The sequence below is a fragment of the Halichoerus grypus genome, chromosome 7 (assembly GCF_964656455.1).
Source record: "Halichoerus grypus chromosome 7, mHalGry1.hap1.1, whole genome shotgun sequence".
Classification (NCBI taxonomy): domain Eukaryota; kingdom Metazoa; phylum Chordata; class Mammalia; order Carnivora; family Phocidae; genus Halichoerus; species Halichoerus grypus.
In genome coordinates, this window is record NC_135718.1 from 85,385,508 (window position 1) to 85,402,544 (window position 17,037).

General features: G+C 49.3%; 1 protein-coding gene across 15 annotated transcripts in view; it reads left to right on the forward strand.

Annotated features, from left to right (window-relative positions):
* Positions 1 to 16,794, forward strand: part of DISP1 (dispatched RND transporter family member 1) — a 179,284-nt gene extending 162,490 nt beyond the window's left edge. For 13 of the 15 annotated variants that reach the window (XM_078077816.1, XM_036109012.2, XM_078077818.1 and 10 more), the window contains 5 exons: positions 2,278 to 2,401; positions 3,156 to 3,283; positions 3,788 to 3,885; positions 6,354 to 6,451; positions 13,181 to 16,794. In XM_078077816.1, coding sequence (XP_077933942.1) covers positions 2,278 to 2,401; positions 3,156 to 3,283; positions 3,788 to 3,885; positions 6,354 to 6,451; positions 13,181 to 16,771 — 4,039 coding nt within the window. In that variant the 3' untranslated portion in view covers positions 16,772 to 16,794. The remainder of the gene's footprint in view (positions 1 to 2,277; positions 2,402 to 3,155; positions 3,284 to 3,787; positions 3,886 to 6,353; positions 6,452 to 13,180) is intronic. The other 2 variants (XM_036109020.2, XM_036109021.2) reach the window with 1 other exon arrangement.
* Positions 16,795 to 17,037: the final 243 nt, after the last annotated feature.

Below are 17,037 nucleotides of genomic sequence, written 5' to 3' on the forward strand. Positions count from 1 at the left end.
GTCTAAAATGTAAAGGACTCTTTTTAAGGCTGAAGCCGGGAACAGAAAGTCTCAAGTGTGCTGTTGACAAAGGACTAGATTGCTTCTACACTTGTTGCTTTCATCCTGAGTTTGCATTTGGTGGAGGAGGAAACAGAGTCCAGGGGAGACTGTCAGCACTGGGCGTGTTCCGAAACAGTGTGTACGTTTGAACAAGCTCAATCAGCATCTGTGATTGATATGTTTTCATTACATTCAGAATTATGTTCCAAGGATCGTTCCATCTTATCTAGCATAATTTTTCCTGAGTGAGTTGTTAATTCAGAATTTGCAGGCTTGTGAGTAATGCCTGGGCTTGGAGACCTGTGGACCTCCGTGGTTTTGCATTGTGAAATGAACCGTTAGTGTGGCTTGGGAATTCAGTGTACAGTGTGAATTTGGGGGAGCGTACACTTGTGGCAAGTAGACTTAGTCCTGATGTCTTTTGTTTCTCTCATGTTCAGAGCAAGATATGATATCACAGTGGTTAGGAGGCCCCATTCTAGAGCCAGATGACCGGGGTTCCTATTTGTGACTTTTTTATTGAGCTATAACTGACATACAGCATTATGTTAGTTTCGGGCACAGCACATGATGATTCGGTATTTGTATATATTGTGAAATGACCACCACAGCAAGTCTGCGTAGTATCCGCCACCACACAGAGGTATAGAATTTTGTTTTCTTGTGGTGAGATCTGTGAAGATCTACTCTATCAGCCACTGTCACATGTGCAGTCCAGTGTTGCTAACTGTAGTCAGCATGCTGCATGCTGCATGCCCAGGACACCGGCTGGCCCTGCTTCGTGGTGCAGAGCACAGATCAAACTGTGCCACAGTGCATCTCAGAAAGCCATGAGAATTAAGTGAGGTGATGTATGTAATGCGTAGGAACCACTGGTAAGTGCAAGCGATCATTCTTCCTCCTGAGATCACCTTGAGAAGAACAACACTGAAAAATCCCTGACAGGTGTTCCCTTAAAGCATAATTATGTTGTATTTTAATTTCCATATTAAAATTTCATGTGAAGTAAATACCCCCAGAAAGCCAGATCTGTGGCGTTGCGCCATCAGAATGGAAACATGAGCAGCCTTGTCTTGGAGACAAACAGCAGCTTCTCTGAGCGACATTTAGGGCCACCAGCTTCATTAAGTCCCTGGTCTGACTTTGAAGAAATAACCCACAAACACAGGAGTAAGGAGCCAGAACCAGCCATCACAGCTGTCAAGCTAACACTGTGGAGGATTTGAGAGTAATGGTCCACAAGCGAAATGCTCCTTTTTTCTCCAATATGAATTCAAGAAACCTGAAATTGGCAAGATACATTTTTGAATTTTAGAAGAATTCTGTTCAGTCAACTCCTGTTGAGCACAGAGTTCACATCAAGATCTGCAAGTGTCATGGGGCGCCTGGGTGGCTCAGTCGTTAAGCGTCTGCCTTCGGCTCAGGTCATGATCCCAGGGTCCTGGGATCGAGCCCCGCATCAGGCTCTCTGCTCGGCGGGAAGCCTGCTTCTCCCTCTCCCACTCTCCCTGCTTGTGTTCCCTCTTTCGCTGTGTTTCTCTCTGTCAAATAAATAAAATCTTTAAAAAAAAAAAAAAAAGATCTGCAAGTGTCATGACAGTAAGACCCAGGATCTTACAGAAGGGAGGGGCGCCCGGAAGAAATTACTCCAACCTGGGGCGGGGTTGGTAACAGTGAGGGGAAACCAAGGCCCAGCTGCTGAGGTTGGTTGGAGAGTGAAGGGAGGGGCGGGTACGCACAGGGTACCTTCTGAAAGGTGTACTAAATGAACTAAAACTGCACTAAACGAATCTAGAAAACAAGCATCTCTCTCTCTCCTGGAACTCAGGCTGATGCGTTCATTATAGTTTCAGCCAGAAGGAAAGTGGCAGGTTTGTGGGAAGTTTTGGTTTGGTTTGGTTATTCTTAAGATGGATACATGAGCCTGTTTGTGGGCTGAGTTCTCCTCCAAGAACTGCCAGAGTACAAGGATGGAGAAACAAGTTCCAGACGAGACTGCAGGAGGATGGGTCCTCTGTTCAAGTACATTTTCTCCCCACGTGAGGGTGTAGATTGTAGATCTCTCCAGGAACAGATGTAGATGTGAAATGCTATCTGTCTTATCATCTCACTGCATCTTTGATTGATAAACTGGACTAGGTCTGAGCTAGGAGGATTTAACACATTGCTCTCTTGGGCAGCAAAGCCTCGTGTTGCTTCTAAGCGGCCTCCTGTGTGCTCCTCTCTGCCCTGCAGCTATGCATCCCTGATAGCGGACTGGCCCGTGGTGGTGCTGGGCATGTGCACCATGTTCATCGTTGTCTGCGCCTTGGTTGGGGTGTTAGTGCCCGAGCTTCCCGACTTCTCTGATCCACTGCTGGTAAGGAAAATTCAGCCCGTCAAATTTCTGTAGCCCAAAATTATCTCAAGAAATTCAGTATTTTAATACGTGTCAAATTATATAATTTAGTATCCTGTTTCTTTCAAAACCTTCTCAACCTAACAGGAGTATGCAGCTCTCTTTCTGAAAAGTAAACACTTGTCATCCTATTTTCAGATTCTTAAAAGGTCAAGGAACTTGTTTGCCATTACAGACCTGGAAATTTTGCTTCCTGGCTCCCACATTTAAGCTAAAAAGCAATAAAATGGAGAATCTGCATTCTATAAAAATATTTTCATAAAGTCTTTTAAGACTGAATGTCTTCCCGCCGCCCCCCCGCAGAGAAGTGAAAGGAATTTCAGTTTTACTAAGAGATAGCAGGGTCTGTTTTTAAGTAAATGTTCCCATAAAACACTATAACATGCATGACATAATTTGATTTCACCATAATTTTTTATAACATCAAAGTAAGTATTTGCTAATTGCTTAGGTATGATTTTGAAAGCGAAGCTTCAGACACAGTTACTCTTCCTTGCTGAAACAGGTCACACACCAGAGAACCAAACTGCCTTGTCGTAGTGAACGGTGGCCGCCATCTTGTTCAGTGCTGTTCATTCCTGGGGTAGCTGCGAGCAGCATCTGTGCTTCCTGTTGAAAGCCACATGGCGCCCCAGCATTGCTTTCCCAACCTGCTGTAACCATTCATAGCCTGAAGAAAAGTGCACTAATGGGAATTTGTAATATTTTATCTCAGGGTTTTGAGCCAAGAGGGACTGCGATAGGCCAGAGACTGGTCACGTGGAATAACATGGTGAAAAATACGGGATACAAAGCAACATTAGCAAATTATCCTTTTAAATATGCAGATGAACAAGCCAAAAGGTAATTGTTTATTAACTTTTACACAAAACATTGCTTGATGAATTCCACTATTAAGGATTGCCTGAGCAAGATGACTAAATGCAAGTGTGTGGCTCAAAATCTTTGCCACTGAATTTGTTTACATTCTCGTTGTCTTTTAAGATTTTGTTGTATTAAGGTAAAAAAGTGAGGGTTTGGGGTTTTTTTCTTTTACAGAAGTGAGAAAATTAATGTTGGTTTCTTATATTAATCCTTTTAATTTCAGGTAGGTCATGGCTAAAGTATACCGTTACTGGTATGCTTATTGGACTTGAAATAGTTGTACTTTATTTTTACGTTTTTATGATTGCATTATGCTTGACACACATGGTTTAGTTTCGGGTGTATAAGAGCAACTGGAGAAGTCTGTACCGTACACTGTGCTCGCCTCCATATGCCGCCGTGCAACACTGTTACAGACTGTTGACTACATTCCCTGTGCTGTCCAAGTGCTTTATTGAGGATCACATTGTCGTTCCATTTCAGCCATCGGGATGATAGATGGTCAGATGATCACTATGAAAGAGAGAAAAGAGAAGTTGACTGGAACTTCCACAAAGACAGCTTTTTCTGCGACATTCCGAGTGAGTGGCATCCTAGGTGAACAGCCCCTCGGGGCTCCTTGTGCTCGAGATGGAGCACAAGTAAATTGAGACTGGTGGGAGGATATGCTGGGCACTGACACAGATTTTAGCTGAATTAACTTGTAGTTTTACTTCTCAAGGTCAGTCAACCACTAATCTGAATTTATTTACCTATAATAAAAATTAATGAGATTATTGAGTTAGATTCAGTTTTAAGGAAGATAAAAATATCAAAAAAAAATCTTGACCTTGCCCCAAATTTCAAGTCATTTTAAATTTCTTACATTATTTTAAAAAATATTCCCAGTGAACAAGTACATATTTTTGGATTGAACCCTAAAATAATCTATATTATCAGAAGTATGCTTTTTAAGTTTTGTTTCATTCAGAAAGCATAAATAATAGCTTTCCCTGTGCCTGCCTTGTTGTTAGGCATTAGAGATAGAAAGATGAACAGAATACGGTCCAGAAGCCCACGGCTGGAGTGCCTTGGGGGCCAGCCCAACACGTGAACACATCAGGCAGCAGGACGTGACTTGTCACGGAGCGTGAAGAGCTGCTACTTAGCTCCACAGAATGTGGCCTTGAAGAAATGAGGGCCCAGGTGTGTAGGAACTTCCTGAGGTCAGGAACCCAGAGTTGAATGTAGCATCACCAGGTCTCCAGATGCTGGCAGCAGATTCACTAACCAGCCTCTGCTGGGGTGTAGAGCGTGGCCTCGGGGACACCAGTGCACCTGGAGGTCGCTGCTTAGCCATGGAGAGCGGGCATGAGGACCTACAGCTTCTCCTTCAGCGAATCTTCACACCAATGCTCTTTTGAATTCAGCTTTTTAAAATTGTTGTTGAAAATCCCCCTAAAATGTGTATTTTCCTGTCTTGTTAAAGGACCTCACCAGACCTCTGATGTTTCTAGATCTAGCCGAGCCTGAAGGTCTTTACTTGGGACACTTTCACTCTACAGTAACTGAGAGATGGAAAATAGGAGATTAGGGAGAATTTTGTCCTGGTCCCAGGAAGGAGCACACATGTCTTTTTCTGTGTCTTATTAGAAAATTGGACTCTAGTTGAATGTTCTGGTTGGTTTCTCTCTCTCTGAGTGACACTATAGATTTCTGAACCAACATCTGTTGGTTAATATCTGAACCAGGATGAACATTAGCAAATTCATGAAATGTGGCCACGTCTGTCCCCACAGCCCACACACAACACTCGTCCCCTCGGCCACGGCTCCACCTTGAGGAAGGCCATCCCAGTCCTGCTCTGAGGAGGAAATGTTTGTTTCCATGGGCTTGTCTTATTCTTAGAAGTCAGTCAACATAAGATAATGGCCATTTGGTGAAGAAAAGGGTTTATTAAAGAAAATTTCATAATCATGAATAAAAGCTCATGTATTAAAGTTTTATTCATAAATTTGCCGATTGGTTTTCTTTGTCAACACAATTAGGCATTTTAGATAACAGAAAGTGAGTCCATTCTGTTTTATTATATGAAGTTCTTCTAATGGCGGAGGGAGCTAAAACAGCACTAACTCACCCACTGTTTTTCCTTTAGTTCTCACACCTGTTTGAGAGAGACGTGCTTACAGATGAGGGGCCAAGGCTCAGAGGAGCTGTTCATCCCCACAGCTGGGGCAAGGCAGGACCTGGTTCCACTGCTTCTGACCCCAGGGCCGGGCTCGCCTGTCCTGCAGCTGGCCTGTGTTAGTGTGATTACCACAGTACTTTTTTTTTTTTTAAGATTTTATTTATTTATTTGACAGAGAGAGACACAGCGAGAGAGGGAACACAAGCAGGGGGAGGGGGAGAGGGAGAAGCAGGCTTGCCACTGAGCAGAGAGCCCGATGCGGGGCTCAATCCCAGGACCCTGGGACCATGACCTGAGCCGAAGGCAGACGCTTAACGACTGAGCCACCCAGGCGCCCCTGATTACCACAGTATTTATCTAGACTCTGGTGGACCAGAGAGACCACGGACCCAGCCAGAACGTGTAGTGTATCTGCGACCCTGGCCCACATTCGGTACCTGGTTGACTGTTTTTAGTGCTTTTAAATTGATCACCTGCCATCTTTCCTCCCTAGTGTGCTGCCAAAGAGAACACCCACTCTTGATATTCCCTAATGGATCCTTCTTGGGTTTTACACCCCATTCTGATAATGTGTTTCAAAATTAAGAGGGAGGCATTCAGTTAATTTTGTGCTGAGCATTCTTATGGATTACTGTTCCTAAACACAGTCTGATCAGAAATAGATTTGTTATATAACTCCTATGAGTTTTCAGATGTTGTTTGAGCAGAAACAATATTATAGCATTGCTTTATTTTTTTTCTCCTGGAATTTATCAAGGAAAGGCTCCCTGCTGCTAATGACTTGTCCCTATGCTTCCCCAGTTTGACTTGCTCCTGAATGGTGAGTCTGATGAAAGAAATGGACAATTATAAACCTTTTTCTTTTCTTTTTCATGTCACCAGGTGACCGATATTCCAGAGTAGTATTTACTTCAGCTGGAGGGGAGACACTATGGAATTTACCTGCCATTAAATCAATGTGCAATGTAGATAATTCAAGGGTATGTAAAGAAAAACTGAAATGTGTTGAGAACAAATAAGGTTGTATTTTAGCCAGTCCATTCCCTGCTGACCCTGGTGACTCATGGGATGACGGTACTTACTTGGGCCTTACTCCTGGGGACCGCACGTCCGAGCCCGGCTTGCATGCTTGTAGACCCCAGGATCTGAGCGCTTCTGCGTGGCCCCATCTTTGACACCCGCCACCTTCTCCAGAGAAGAGCTCTTTCCTTGATGCTGCCCCATCCTCTGGTGTTTCACAGCTCAGACTTTGTCTCTCCTTTTCTTGGATGGTCTCTCTCCTAAGCTGGTTGTTTCATCCTGAAGCCACTGTCAGCATCTCAACTCTGCAGTGAACAGCCTGCCTCTCTGGCAACCAGTGGGTCTCTGGGGCAGATTTAGGGCACAGGCTGGGAAAGGGGACACCCAGGGGTGCGTGTCTGTGTAAATGATGAGGAATCCAGCCCAGATTGCTCTGAACTCTGAACACCTTGAACACAGAGGATTCGAGACAAAAAGCCCTCCGCTCTCAGTCTCTGGAGCTGAAAGATGTCAGCCCCAGAAACTGTGACATCTACCTCTGGGCTTGGAAGATCTGTCAGTTCTGTGTGCTCAGAGGCAGATTATCCCAGGAGAGACTGCTGTCTGCGGTCACTGCTGCACCTGCCCAAGGCCAGGAACCAGGTGGAAAAGGAGCTCATTGTATGCCTAGTGTAACTATAATGCGGAAACTCACTACTAGAAGGAAGTGTAATCACACGCCCTCCTAAGAGCTAGCCTGATCCCTGGTGCAGGCGCCTGCGCTGGCCATAGGGCTTCTCGGGGAAGTAGACCGGGCTCCTGGTGGTCACCGGGTCAGCTCTCATCGTGCTCACGCACACACCTTCCCCTCTTGGGTCCCAGGTCTCCCAACTTTAGTCTTCATTCTGAAAGATGATGTGTGTTGTCTGCCGGTCCAGCTAGCAGGATTTTCCGTGAGCGCCATCTTTTCTCCGCCCAGCTCAAACAGACCAAAGTCACCAACCTCTCCACACAAACGAAGGTTCTTAACCACTGGTCAATTTATATCTGCCTTATTGTCTTCTCTCTACAGCTGTCAGTTCATTATTCGGAGGCTGTGAACATGTTACAACCCTCCCTGTGTAGAAAGTTAACTTTAGAGGAGTAAATACTTAGAGTACTTAGTATGTGCAGGACTTCCTGCTTGGCACTCTCCATCCCTCCCTGCAGTCAGCACCTGGCCTTGGCACTTGTGACCCGTCTTCACAGACATACTCACAGAGCAGTTCAGTAACTCCACACTTTCTAGGCCTCGATTCTCTACCTTTGCTGTTGACCTTTAGACCTTCCTTCCCCTGAAGATTCTCACGTGAGCAGATCCACACAGCTGATTAATTTGTCAGGGTGTCCCAAACACTTGACCAGGTTATTTCATTTAGTCCTTGTGACAGTGTTAACGATTTGAGGATCCTGAGTGGGAAATAGCATATAGGATACAACAAGACAAGGGAAAAAGGGTGGTTGTCTTCTGCACGTGATGCATGGTGGGAAAGAGACTCAAGGGAGACTGGGTTCAAATCCCACATCCACCTCTTACCCTCGACATGGACTCCCCCGTCCAGAACACAGGCAAATAATAGGATTTACAGGGTCCTCACGGCCTTGAACCAGCAACAGCTGATTCTGTGAGTGCCACTGGGGCTCTCAAGCCCATAAGCAATGCTTTCATGAATGGAAGCAGGATATTATTTCGTACACATGTGAGTATGTATCAGATGCTATTAGATGATAAAAATCAGCATGAGGAGGTAGCTCACAAAAAGGCATACAGAGAGGGTAATATAACTAAATTGAAGGGAAAATCGTGGGAGGAAAAGGTAAAGCCACAGGTGTGATTTGTATGCAGCGATGCATGCCCACAGTCCGCCACGCTCACTGGTGGTGGCTGCACACCTGTCTCCTTCCCTGGCCGCCAGAGCAACTTGGAATTCGCAGTCGGTGGCAAAAGTCACAAAGAGGGCAACAAGCTGGGGTTTTAGAAGAAGCCGGCCTTCCCTCACACTAAGTGGGGGAGCACCGTCTCCGTGGCCTCTGTAGAAGTGTAATGTCATGCATAAAGTTTTTAGTTAGCAGCATGTTCACGAGATGCGCAGTCATGAATCTGAGCTGATTTCTAAGCCGTGCTCAGGCTGGTAACAGGAGAACATTATGGCAAAAGCTATTTCTACAAGAAATTAAAGCAATGAAGTCTAAGTGTGTGGCTTCCCAATGGCCTAGCTTGACGGCATTTGCAAAGCGTATAGACTGTGGAAGGAGCCGTGTGCCTCCTTGTCTGAGTATTTCCCTCTGTGGACTCATAGTCAGGCCCAGATGGCCCTGAGTTCGAGCATGTGATTCCTGGCAAAAACATGGTGGGCACCTGGTCCTCTTCTGAAACGTTGAGGAACAGACCCAAGACGTGTCTGCATGAATGGTCAAGCCAGTTACAGATCCACAATGACAAATGAATAAACAGAGGGTCAGGGCCCCAGAATTCTGCCTCACAGAGCAGGTTATCATTTTACTTGTTAAATACTATTTTTACCAGTTGCACACACCTTCGTATTCCAGTCTTGGCCTCTGCAGTGAATGCACAATGATAAACCTTAGTCACAGAGATAACATGTCCCGTGACACCCTAAGTGATAACTGTTTCGTGGCAGTTCAGCCTGCAGATTATTACTGTACCCTTTTCGGGTCTCCCAGCTCGAGAGGCTTTGCAGAGTGCTGTCAGTCCTGGTGGTGACGCGAGTAAGTTGTGTCCCCTCTCCCTTCCCCTCCCCTGACTTCCCCGCTGTCCTGCTTCAGCACTTGGCTATCAGCAGCCATCAGTGGGTGGGACATACAGCAAATGATGCTGAGCAGAGCTTACCTGTGGGGTGATGACTCTGGGAGATGGCCGGCAATGGGCACAGCATCTTAAGCCAGACGTGGCCGTTGTCACCTGCTTGTGTTTCCAGCACGTGGAGCTCCAACCTGAGTCCATTTCAGTTCATGATTCCAACGGGCTTTGGTTTCCAGAACAAAGGGCTCCTGTTTCTGATGCCGTCGTCATGTCCTCACAGAATGCTTGTTTTCTTAGACACTTTCAGAAGGAGCCTCAGACAACTCCCCGGATCTCCATCCCCAGGGACACCCTGGCAGACCGTCCATTCGTAGCCACAGTGTGTTTCTCAGATCTTGACTCTGCTGGAAACCCTTCTCCCTCTTCCTTAGTCTTTGCACTTCATGGAAGTTAGAGCTTGAGGAATAGCTCTGTAAAGGAGATTTGAAATTTAGTGCCTAACACTCTGTTTACTGCGTAGGTTTTGTGGACACATGAGACCCCCTGAAGCTTAGTGGACCCCAGAAATGTGCCTCCTGATGCTTGTTTCAAAGAGGACTGGAGGGGTTTGTCACGTGGGAGGAGAGTGGATGGGATCCCGTAGTAGGGCCCATTCTTTATTCTTACTCTGTTCTTAGCCTTTTACGATATCCCCAACCTCACCAGTAGTTTTAAAAGTTAGGGTGTCATTTAAAACTCTCCTTTTTCTGTCTTCTCTTGCTTCCCCCAATTCTAAATCAACCTCACCCCTGCTGCAGTCTGGCAACAGATGTGTGCATGGACATATTATAGCCACAGAAGCAAGATAATTCCCTAAAACATCCAATCTGTGACTGACTAGAATGAAAAGGGCCACTTTCTCATGAGCTACAAGAAATTACTTCCAGTAACTGTTCTTAGTTTGAAACTTAAAAGATGTTGAAATCATTCCAATGAATCTCTTTCCCAAAAACATGGCAGAAAGTACACCTGCCTTTTGTGTGAAGATGCACCTGCTTGCAGTCTCTTCCAGCCCCACGATGTAACAAATGCCTGAGTATCTCACCACCCTGTCACGTACTGCCAGGCTGGTGTCACCATCCCACCGCCCTTCAGACTTGGGCACCCCCCCTGCAGCTTTGCACGGACCCTGACGTTCAGTATGCTCCTTCCCAAGCTGAACCCTGATTTCTCTGTCTCACTGTGAGCTGCTCCGGGGCAAGGACCCCTGTACCCTCCTATTCTACGAGTGTAGGTGCTCAGTAAATATTGTTTTCTCTTTTGGATGGATGGATGGGTGGGTGGGTGGATGGATGGATGGATGGATGGACGGATGGACGGACGGACCAGTGGATGGGAGCACAGGGCCTTCCTCCCTGAAAGCCTACACAGTCTCTTGGGCTCCATGCTGTTAGATTCAGGGCGCTGGCATCCAGCTCGGGGTAAAGAGTATCAGTTACGACATCTTTTCTCTTTCCTTATTTCCGACCCTGTCAGAGTCCTCGAGGACTGTGTGGAAGGTTGTACATCAGCCAACTCCATCTGTGAATTAGAGGACTGGCTCTCAGCAGCTTACTAGTCTCTAGTTTTGATAGCGCCTTTGATCTGCATTTATCTTGTCTAACTTTTTAATCTTTGGTCATACACATGCAAACCCTGCTACTATTTGGAAAGCTTATTCAAGGTCATTTCTTTCCAGGCTTTGGCTGGCAACCCTGTTCCCTTCATCGTTAGCACAAGTGTGAAGCTGGTGGCAGGCTTCATAACAATGCAGTTTTCCTCCATCTGAGACTGTCCAACGCTGGGGCTATACCCCCTTTCTTCTCACCAGGCCGACTCCACAGGCTTGTGTGATACTTCTTCGTGGGATGGGAACTGGTTATCTGCCACAAAACCCAGAGCAGTGCTATCCCAGGGTTTCCTGTTATTTATTAGGTGGTTCCGTTTCCCCTGACATAGCATGTATGAATGCTTTTACCTAGAAACAATTAAATACTAATTATCCTATGTTATAAAATGTTGAATAATTATTGCTCTTTAGAAATGAGCGGAAAAATTAAGCCTTTGTTAAAGTAGACATTTTAGTACACTTGAATAATAACCCTTTTGGCTCATTTGTCTTTACCTTCAATAGAGGGCCCTTTAAAAATGCTTTATTATGGGGGCGCCTGGGTGGCTCAGTCGTTAAGCGGCTGCCTTCGGCTCAGGTCATGATCCCAGGGTCCTGGGATTGAGCCCCGCATCAGGCTCCCTGCTCGGCGGAGAGCCTGCTTCTCACTCTCCCTCTGTCTGCTGCTCTGCCTACTTGTGCTCTCTCTCTCTGTGTTAAACAAATAAAAATCTTTAAAAAAATAATAATAAATAAAAATGCTTTATTATGGAAAAAAAATTTTTTAAGATTTTATTTATTTGACAGAGAGAGAGCACAAGTAGGTAGAGCGGCAGGCAGAGAGAGAGGGAGAAGCAGGCTCTCCCCTGAGCAGGGAGCCAGACGTGGGGCTCGATCCCAGGACCCTGGGATCATGACCTGAGCCGAAGGCAGCCGCTTAACCGACTGAGCCACCCAGATGCCCCTATTATGGAAATTTTTAAATGTATGCAGAAGTAGGCTAGTGTACTGAACCCCCACGTGTGGGTTGCCCAGCTCTGACACTTGGGGTACATGGGCAGTGTTGTGTCCTCTGCACCACCCCCCCAGGACTGGTCCCACCAAAGCAGCTTGATGGCTAGGCCTTCAAGTGGTATGGGGAGCGGGATTCTGGGATCATTCTAAGTTCCAAACAGACGATTTGTGCCAATGGTCCCTGTGATTGGTAGAGTCAACTATTAATAAAGGCAGAGAGTAGTTTAATTGTCCTTTCTGGACTTTGGAGTCTCCTCCTGGAGCAGCCTTTGGTAAGTAGAAGTGAGTGGGTCACCTTCTACAGACAAGCTCTGGACAGGCTCGAGAGAAGGGCATGGTTCCTAAGCTCAGCCTCAGGAAAGAGGGGCCACTCACACAGTTGACGGATTTGTATGGAATTGCGAAGGCTCTGCCGTATTCTAGCAACCCCACCCTTGGCAGTGGAGGATTTTTTCAGTTTGCTGTAACAAGAGCAGCCAGAGAAGAAAGGCCTCCGGGAACAGCTGTAAGTAAGGCACTGTCCACAGCAGACCCAGAGCCGTCCTACGGCCACCACACAGCAGACCCCACGTCACCAAAACCCAGAGAGTTTCAGCCAGCTCCAGGAAGCTTTGACGGAAGTGTGGAAGAAATCAGCTCCTACTGAAGTATTTGTTAATCAGATATGCAGACTGTGCTTGCTTCTCAGGAAGCCATTTCACCCCCGGTCTCTCGTGCACCCCTGACATCAGTGCTCCCCATGTCACCTTGGGGCTCGCTGACAGTTTTCTGGCGGAATATTATCTTTGCTTCCAGCTAGGTTGGTTGAGATATGTAGTACCTTTGTCACCAAAAATTTCATGCCGATAACCAGAAGTTTTAGGCAAAGCCACCAGTTTGTTTCCTCTATCAATTGGACAACTGTTCTCTTAAATTAATCCTATAGATTCCGTACATGAGCCCACGGCCTGTCCTTTTCATTGCCTTTTAAAGTAACTTGGAAAAGGCCTGTCTCCTAAAGAGCTGCTAATTCTGTGTCCTTCTTAAAACCGAACCAGCACTGGTGGTTACATGCCCATGTGTCCCCTGCACGCTGAGCAGTTTTCTGTCCAGAGGGAAGCGCCTGGCGGGTGTTGCGCGGGGCAGGCTCTGGGGGGTGGCCACCCGTGTCCCAGCTGACACCTAACTAGGAAGATGGCTATTTAACCTGTCCCTCAAGGCCGCCTTAATTCAGGCCTCTGGGTGAAACGGTTCTAAACGCCGGTCTCCGTGTGTCTCTCTCCGCAGATTAGATCCCACCCGCAGTTTGGCGACCTGTGCCAGAGGGCCACGGCCACGTCCTGCTGCCCCAGCTGGACGCTGGGGAATTACATCGCTGTCCTCAACAACAGGTCGTCCTGCCAGAAGATTGTGGAGCGAGACGTGTCTCACACGCTGAAGCTGCTGCGCGCATGCGCCAAGCACTACCACAACGGCACCCTGGAGCCCGACTGCTGGGACGCAGGCGCCAGGAGGAAGGGGCAGCTCAAGTGCACGGGCGTGCCACGCAAGTGCACCAGGTACAATGCTGTGTATCAGATCCTGCACTACTTGGTGGACAAGGACTTCCTGCCCCTGAAGGCGGCTGACCCTGCCGCGCCGGCACTCAAGTACAGCATGCTCTTCTCTCCCACAGAGAAGGGGGAGAGCATGATGGACATTTACCTGGACAACTTCGAGCCCTGGAACGGCTCAGATGGCGTCACCACCGTCGCCGGCATCGAGTTCGGCATCAAACACAGCCTGTTCCAGGACTACCTCCTCACGGACACCGCGTACCCGGCCATCGCGGTCCTGCTGGTCCTCCTGGTCATGTGCGCCTACACCAGGTCCCTGTTCATCACGCTGATGACCATGTTCGCTGTCATCAGCTCCCTCATCGTCTCCTATTTTCTCTACCGCGTGGTGTTCAACTTTGAGTTCTTCCCTTTCATGAACCTCACCGCACTTGTTATTCTGGTTGGAATTGGCGCTGATGACGCGTTTGTCCTGTGTGATGTGTGGAGCTACACCAAGTTCGACCGGCCGCACGCGGCGACCACAGAGACGGTGGGTGTCACTCTGCAGCACGCGGCACTGTCCATGTTCGTCACCAGCTTCACTACGGCCGCCGCCTTCTATGCCAACTACGTGAGCAACATCACCGCCATCCGCTGCTTCGGCGTGTACGCGGGGACCGCCATCCTGGTGAACTATGTGCTGATGGTTACGTGGCTCCCGGCCGTTGTCGTCCTGCACGAGCGCTACCTCCTCAACATGTTCAGCTGCTTCAAGAAGCCGCCGCAGCAGGTCTACGAGGGCAAGAGCTGCTGGACTGTGGCCCGCCGGACGTGCCACAGAGCGCTGTTTGCCGTTTCAGAAGCATCGCGCATTTTTTTTGAGAAGGTGTTGCCGTGCATCGTTATTAAGTTCCGCTACCTTTGGCTGCTGTGGTTCCTGGCCCTGACCGTGGGTGGGGCCTACGTCGTATGCGTGAACCCCAAGATGAAGCTGCCCTCCCTGGAGCTGTCTGAGTTTCAGCTGTTCAGGCCCTCCCACCCCTTTGAGCGCTACGACGCCGAGTACAAGAAGCTCTTCATGTTTGAGCGCGTCCACCGTGGCGAGGAGCTGCACATGCCCATCACTGTGGTTTGGGGCGTGTCCCCAGAAGACAACGGCGACCCCCTGAACCCCAAGAGTAAAGGGAAGCTGGCGTTGGACGGCAGCTTTAACATCGCAAGCCCGGCTTCCCAGGTCTGGATCTTGCACTTCTGTCAGAAACTGAGAAACCAGACTTTCTTCTACCAGACGGGGGAACAGGACTTCACCAGCTGCTTCATCGAGACGTTCAAGCAGTGGATGGAGAACCAGGACTGCGACGAGCCCGCCCTGTACCTGTGCTGCCGGCGCTGGAGCTTCCCCTACAAGCAGGAGGTCTTCGAGCTGTGCATCAAGAGGGCCATCATGGAGCTGGAGAGGGGTACAGGCTACCATCTGGACAGCAAGACCCCGGGGCCGCGGTTCGATGTCAATGACACCATCCGGGCGGTGGTGCTGGAGTTCCAGAGCACCTACCTCTTCACGCTGGCCTACGAGAAGATGCACCAGTTCTATGAGGAGGTGGATGCCTGGATCTCCCGGGAGCTGAGCTCTGCCCCCGAGGGCCTCAGCAACGGCTGGTTCGTCAGCAATCTGGAGTTCTACGACCTCCAGGATAGCCTGTCCAACGGCACGCTCGTTGCCATGGGGCTGTCCGTGGCCGTGGCCTTCAGTGTTATGCTGCTTACCACCTGGAACGTCATCGTAAGCCTGTACGCCATCATGTCTATCGCCGGGACCATATTTGTCACCGTCGGCGCCCTCGTCCTGCTGGGCTGGGAGCTGAACGTCCTGGAGTCTGTCATCATTTCCGTGGCCGTTGGCCTGTCCGTGGACTTTGCTGTCCACTACGGGGTTGCTTACCGCCTGGCCCCGGATGCCGACCGGGAGGGGAAGGTGATCTTCTCCCTGAGCCGCATGGGCTCCGCCATTGCCATGGCCGCCCTGACCACCTTTGTGGCCGGGGCCATGATGATGCCATCCACGGTTCTGGCATACACCCAGCTGGGCACCTTCATGATGCTCATCATGTGCGTCAGCTGGGCCTTTGCCACCTTCTTTTTTCAGTGCATGTGCCGCTGCCTCGGGCCGCAGGGCACCTGTGGGCAGATTCCGCTGCCCAGGAAGCTCCGGTGCAGTGCCTTCTCCCACGCCCTGTCTGCGACCCCTGCCGACAAGGGGCAGAGCAAAACACATGCCGTGAATGCATATCGTTTAGACCCCAGGGCCCAGAAACCCGACGTGGAGCACGAGTTCTATGAATTAGAGCCTCTGACATCCCACAGCTGCACCGCATCTGGGAAGGCGGCTTATGAGGAGACCCACATGTGCTCTGAGTTTTTCGGCGGCCAGGCCAAGAGTCTGGGGCTGCCTGTGCACGCCGCTTACAGTCCAAGCTCCAGACACGAAGCCAGCCCCGCCTCCTTCCCGCCCGCTCTCGAGCAGCACACCCTGTGTCACTTCTTCTCTCTCAGTCAGAGGTGTGGTTGCCCAAACGCCTACAGACACCTGAGCCCCAGCCCGCATGTGTGCCAGCAGGCAGGTGACGGCCTGTGCCCCCGATGCGCCGCCGCCGCCACCACCAGCAGCTTAGTGCACGTGCAGAAGGGCGTGGCGCCCCTGCAGGCTGCGCAGCAGGCCCCCGAAGGCTTCATGTGCGCCGTCCCACACATCCGCCACTGCGCCTGCCTGCAGGGCAGAGCCAGACGGCCAGGAGCACAGAGTCCTCTGCCCACAGGCCTCTTCCTCCACCCGGTGCAGCACGGGCAGGCCCAGGAGAAAGGCGGCAAGGCCAGCGCCCACGGCGCCCAGGGCATGGGAGAGCCCAGTCCACAGACGCCAGAGCCACCGTCCTTTGTCCGCAGAAGCCCCGGGTCCTTGCGAAAACTGAACTGCTGTGATCCCGAAAACAGCCAAAGGGGACTCTCCAGAAACAGAGAGCTCGGGAACATGGAGGGCAGCGGAGGGGCCTGGAACAAGGGCTCGGGGCTGGGGGCTCAGGCGGACGAGGCAGATAGGAAAGCAGAGCCGTGCCTGTCACAGGACTCGGAACATTCAAATCAGAAAGAACCGAAACCCGTATTTAACCGTGGCACGGGGGACGCCCGGTGCTGCCCTAATGACCCCCAGAGCTGTGGCCGAGGGGTCCGGCTGACGTGCGGTTCTGCGGGCCGTCAGATGCCAGAGCTTGAAGCCAGTGGGCCCCCTGCGCTGACACACTCGGAACTTTCTGGTGAAAGTTTGTTAATAAAAACACTTTAATAAATATAGTGTTAAATTCAGAAGCAGTGCCTCTCAATTGTTCCTTTGAAATGGAAGTAAAATTGTAAAGGGAGCCCCAAAATGCAGGAACAGGCTTTACTTTGTTAAAAATCATAGGGTAGTTTCATATTCTGTATGAACAGTCAACAAACTCACATATCTCATGAGTGTTGGCTGATGATTGGATTTTATATTTTCAAAAAGTACAAAGTTCAAACAGGTGTTATATTTACTTTGATACCCGGCTTGACCAGCACTGGTGGGCG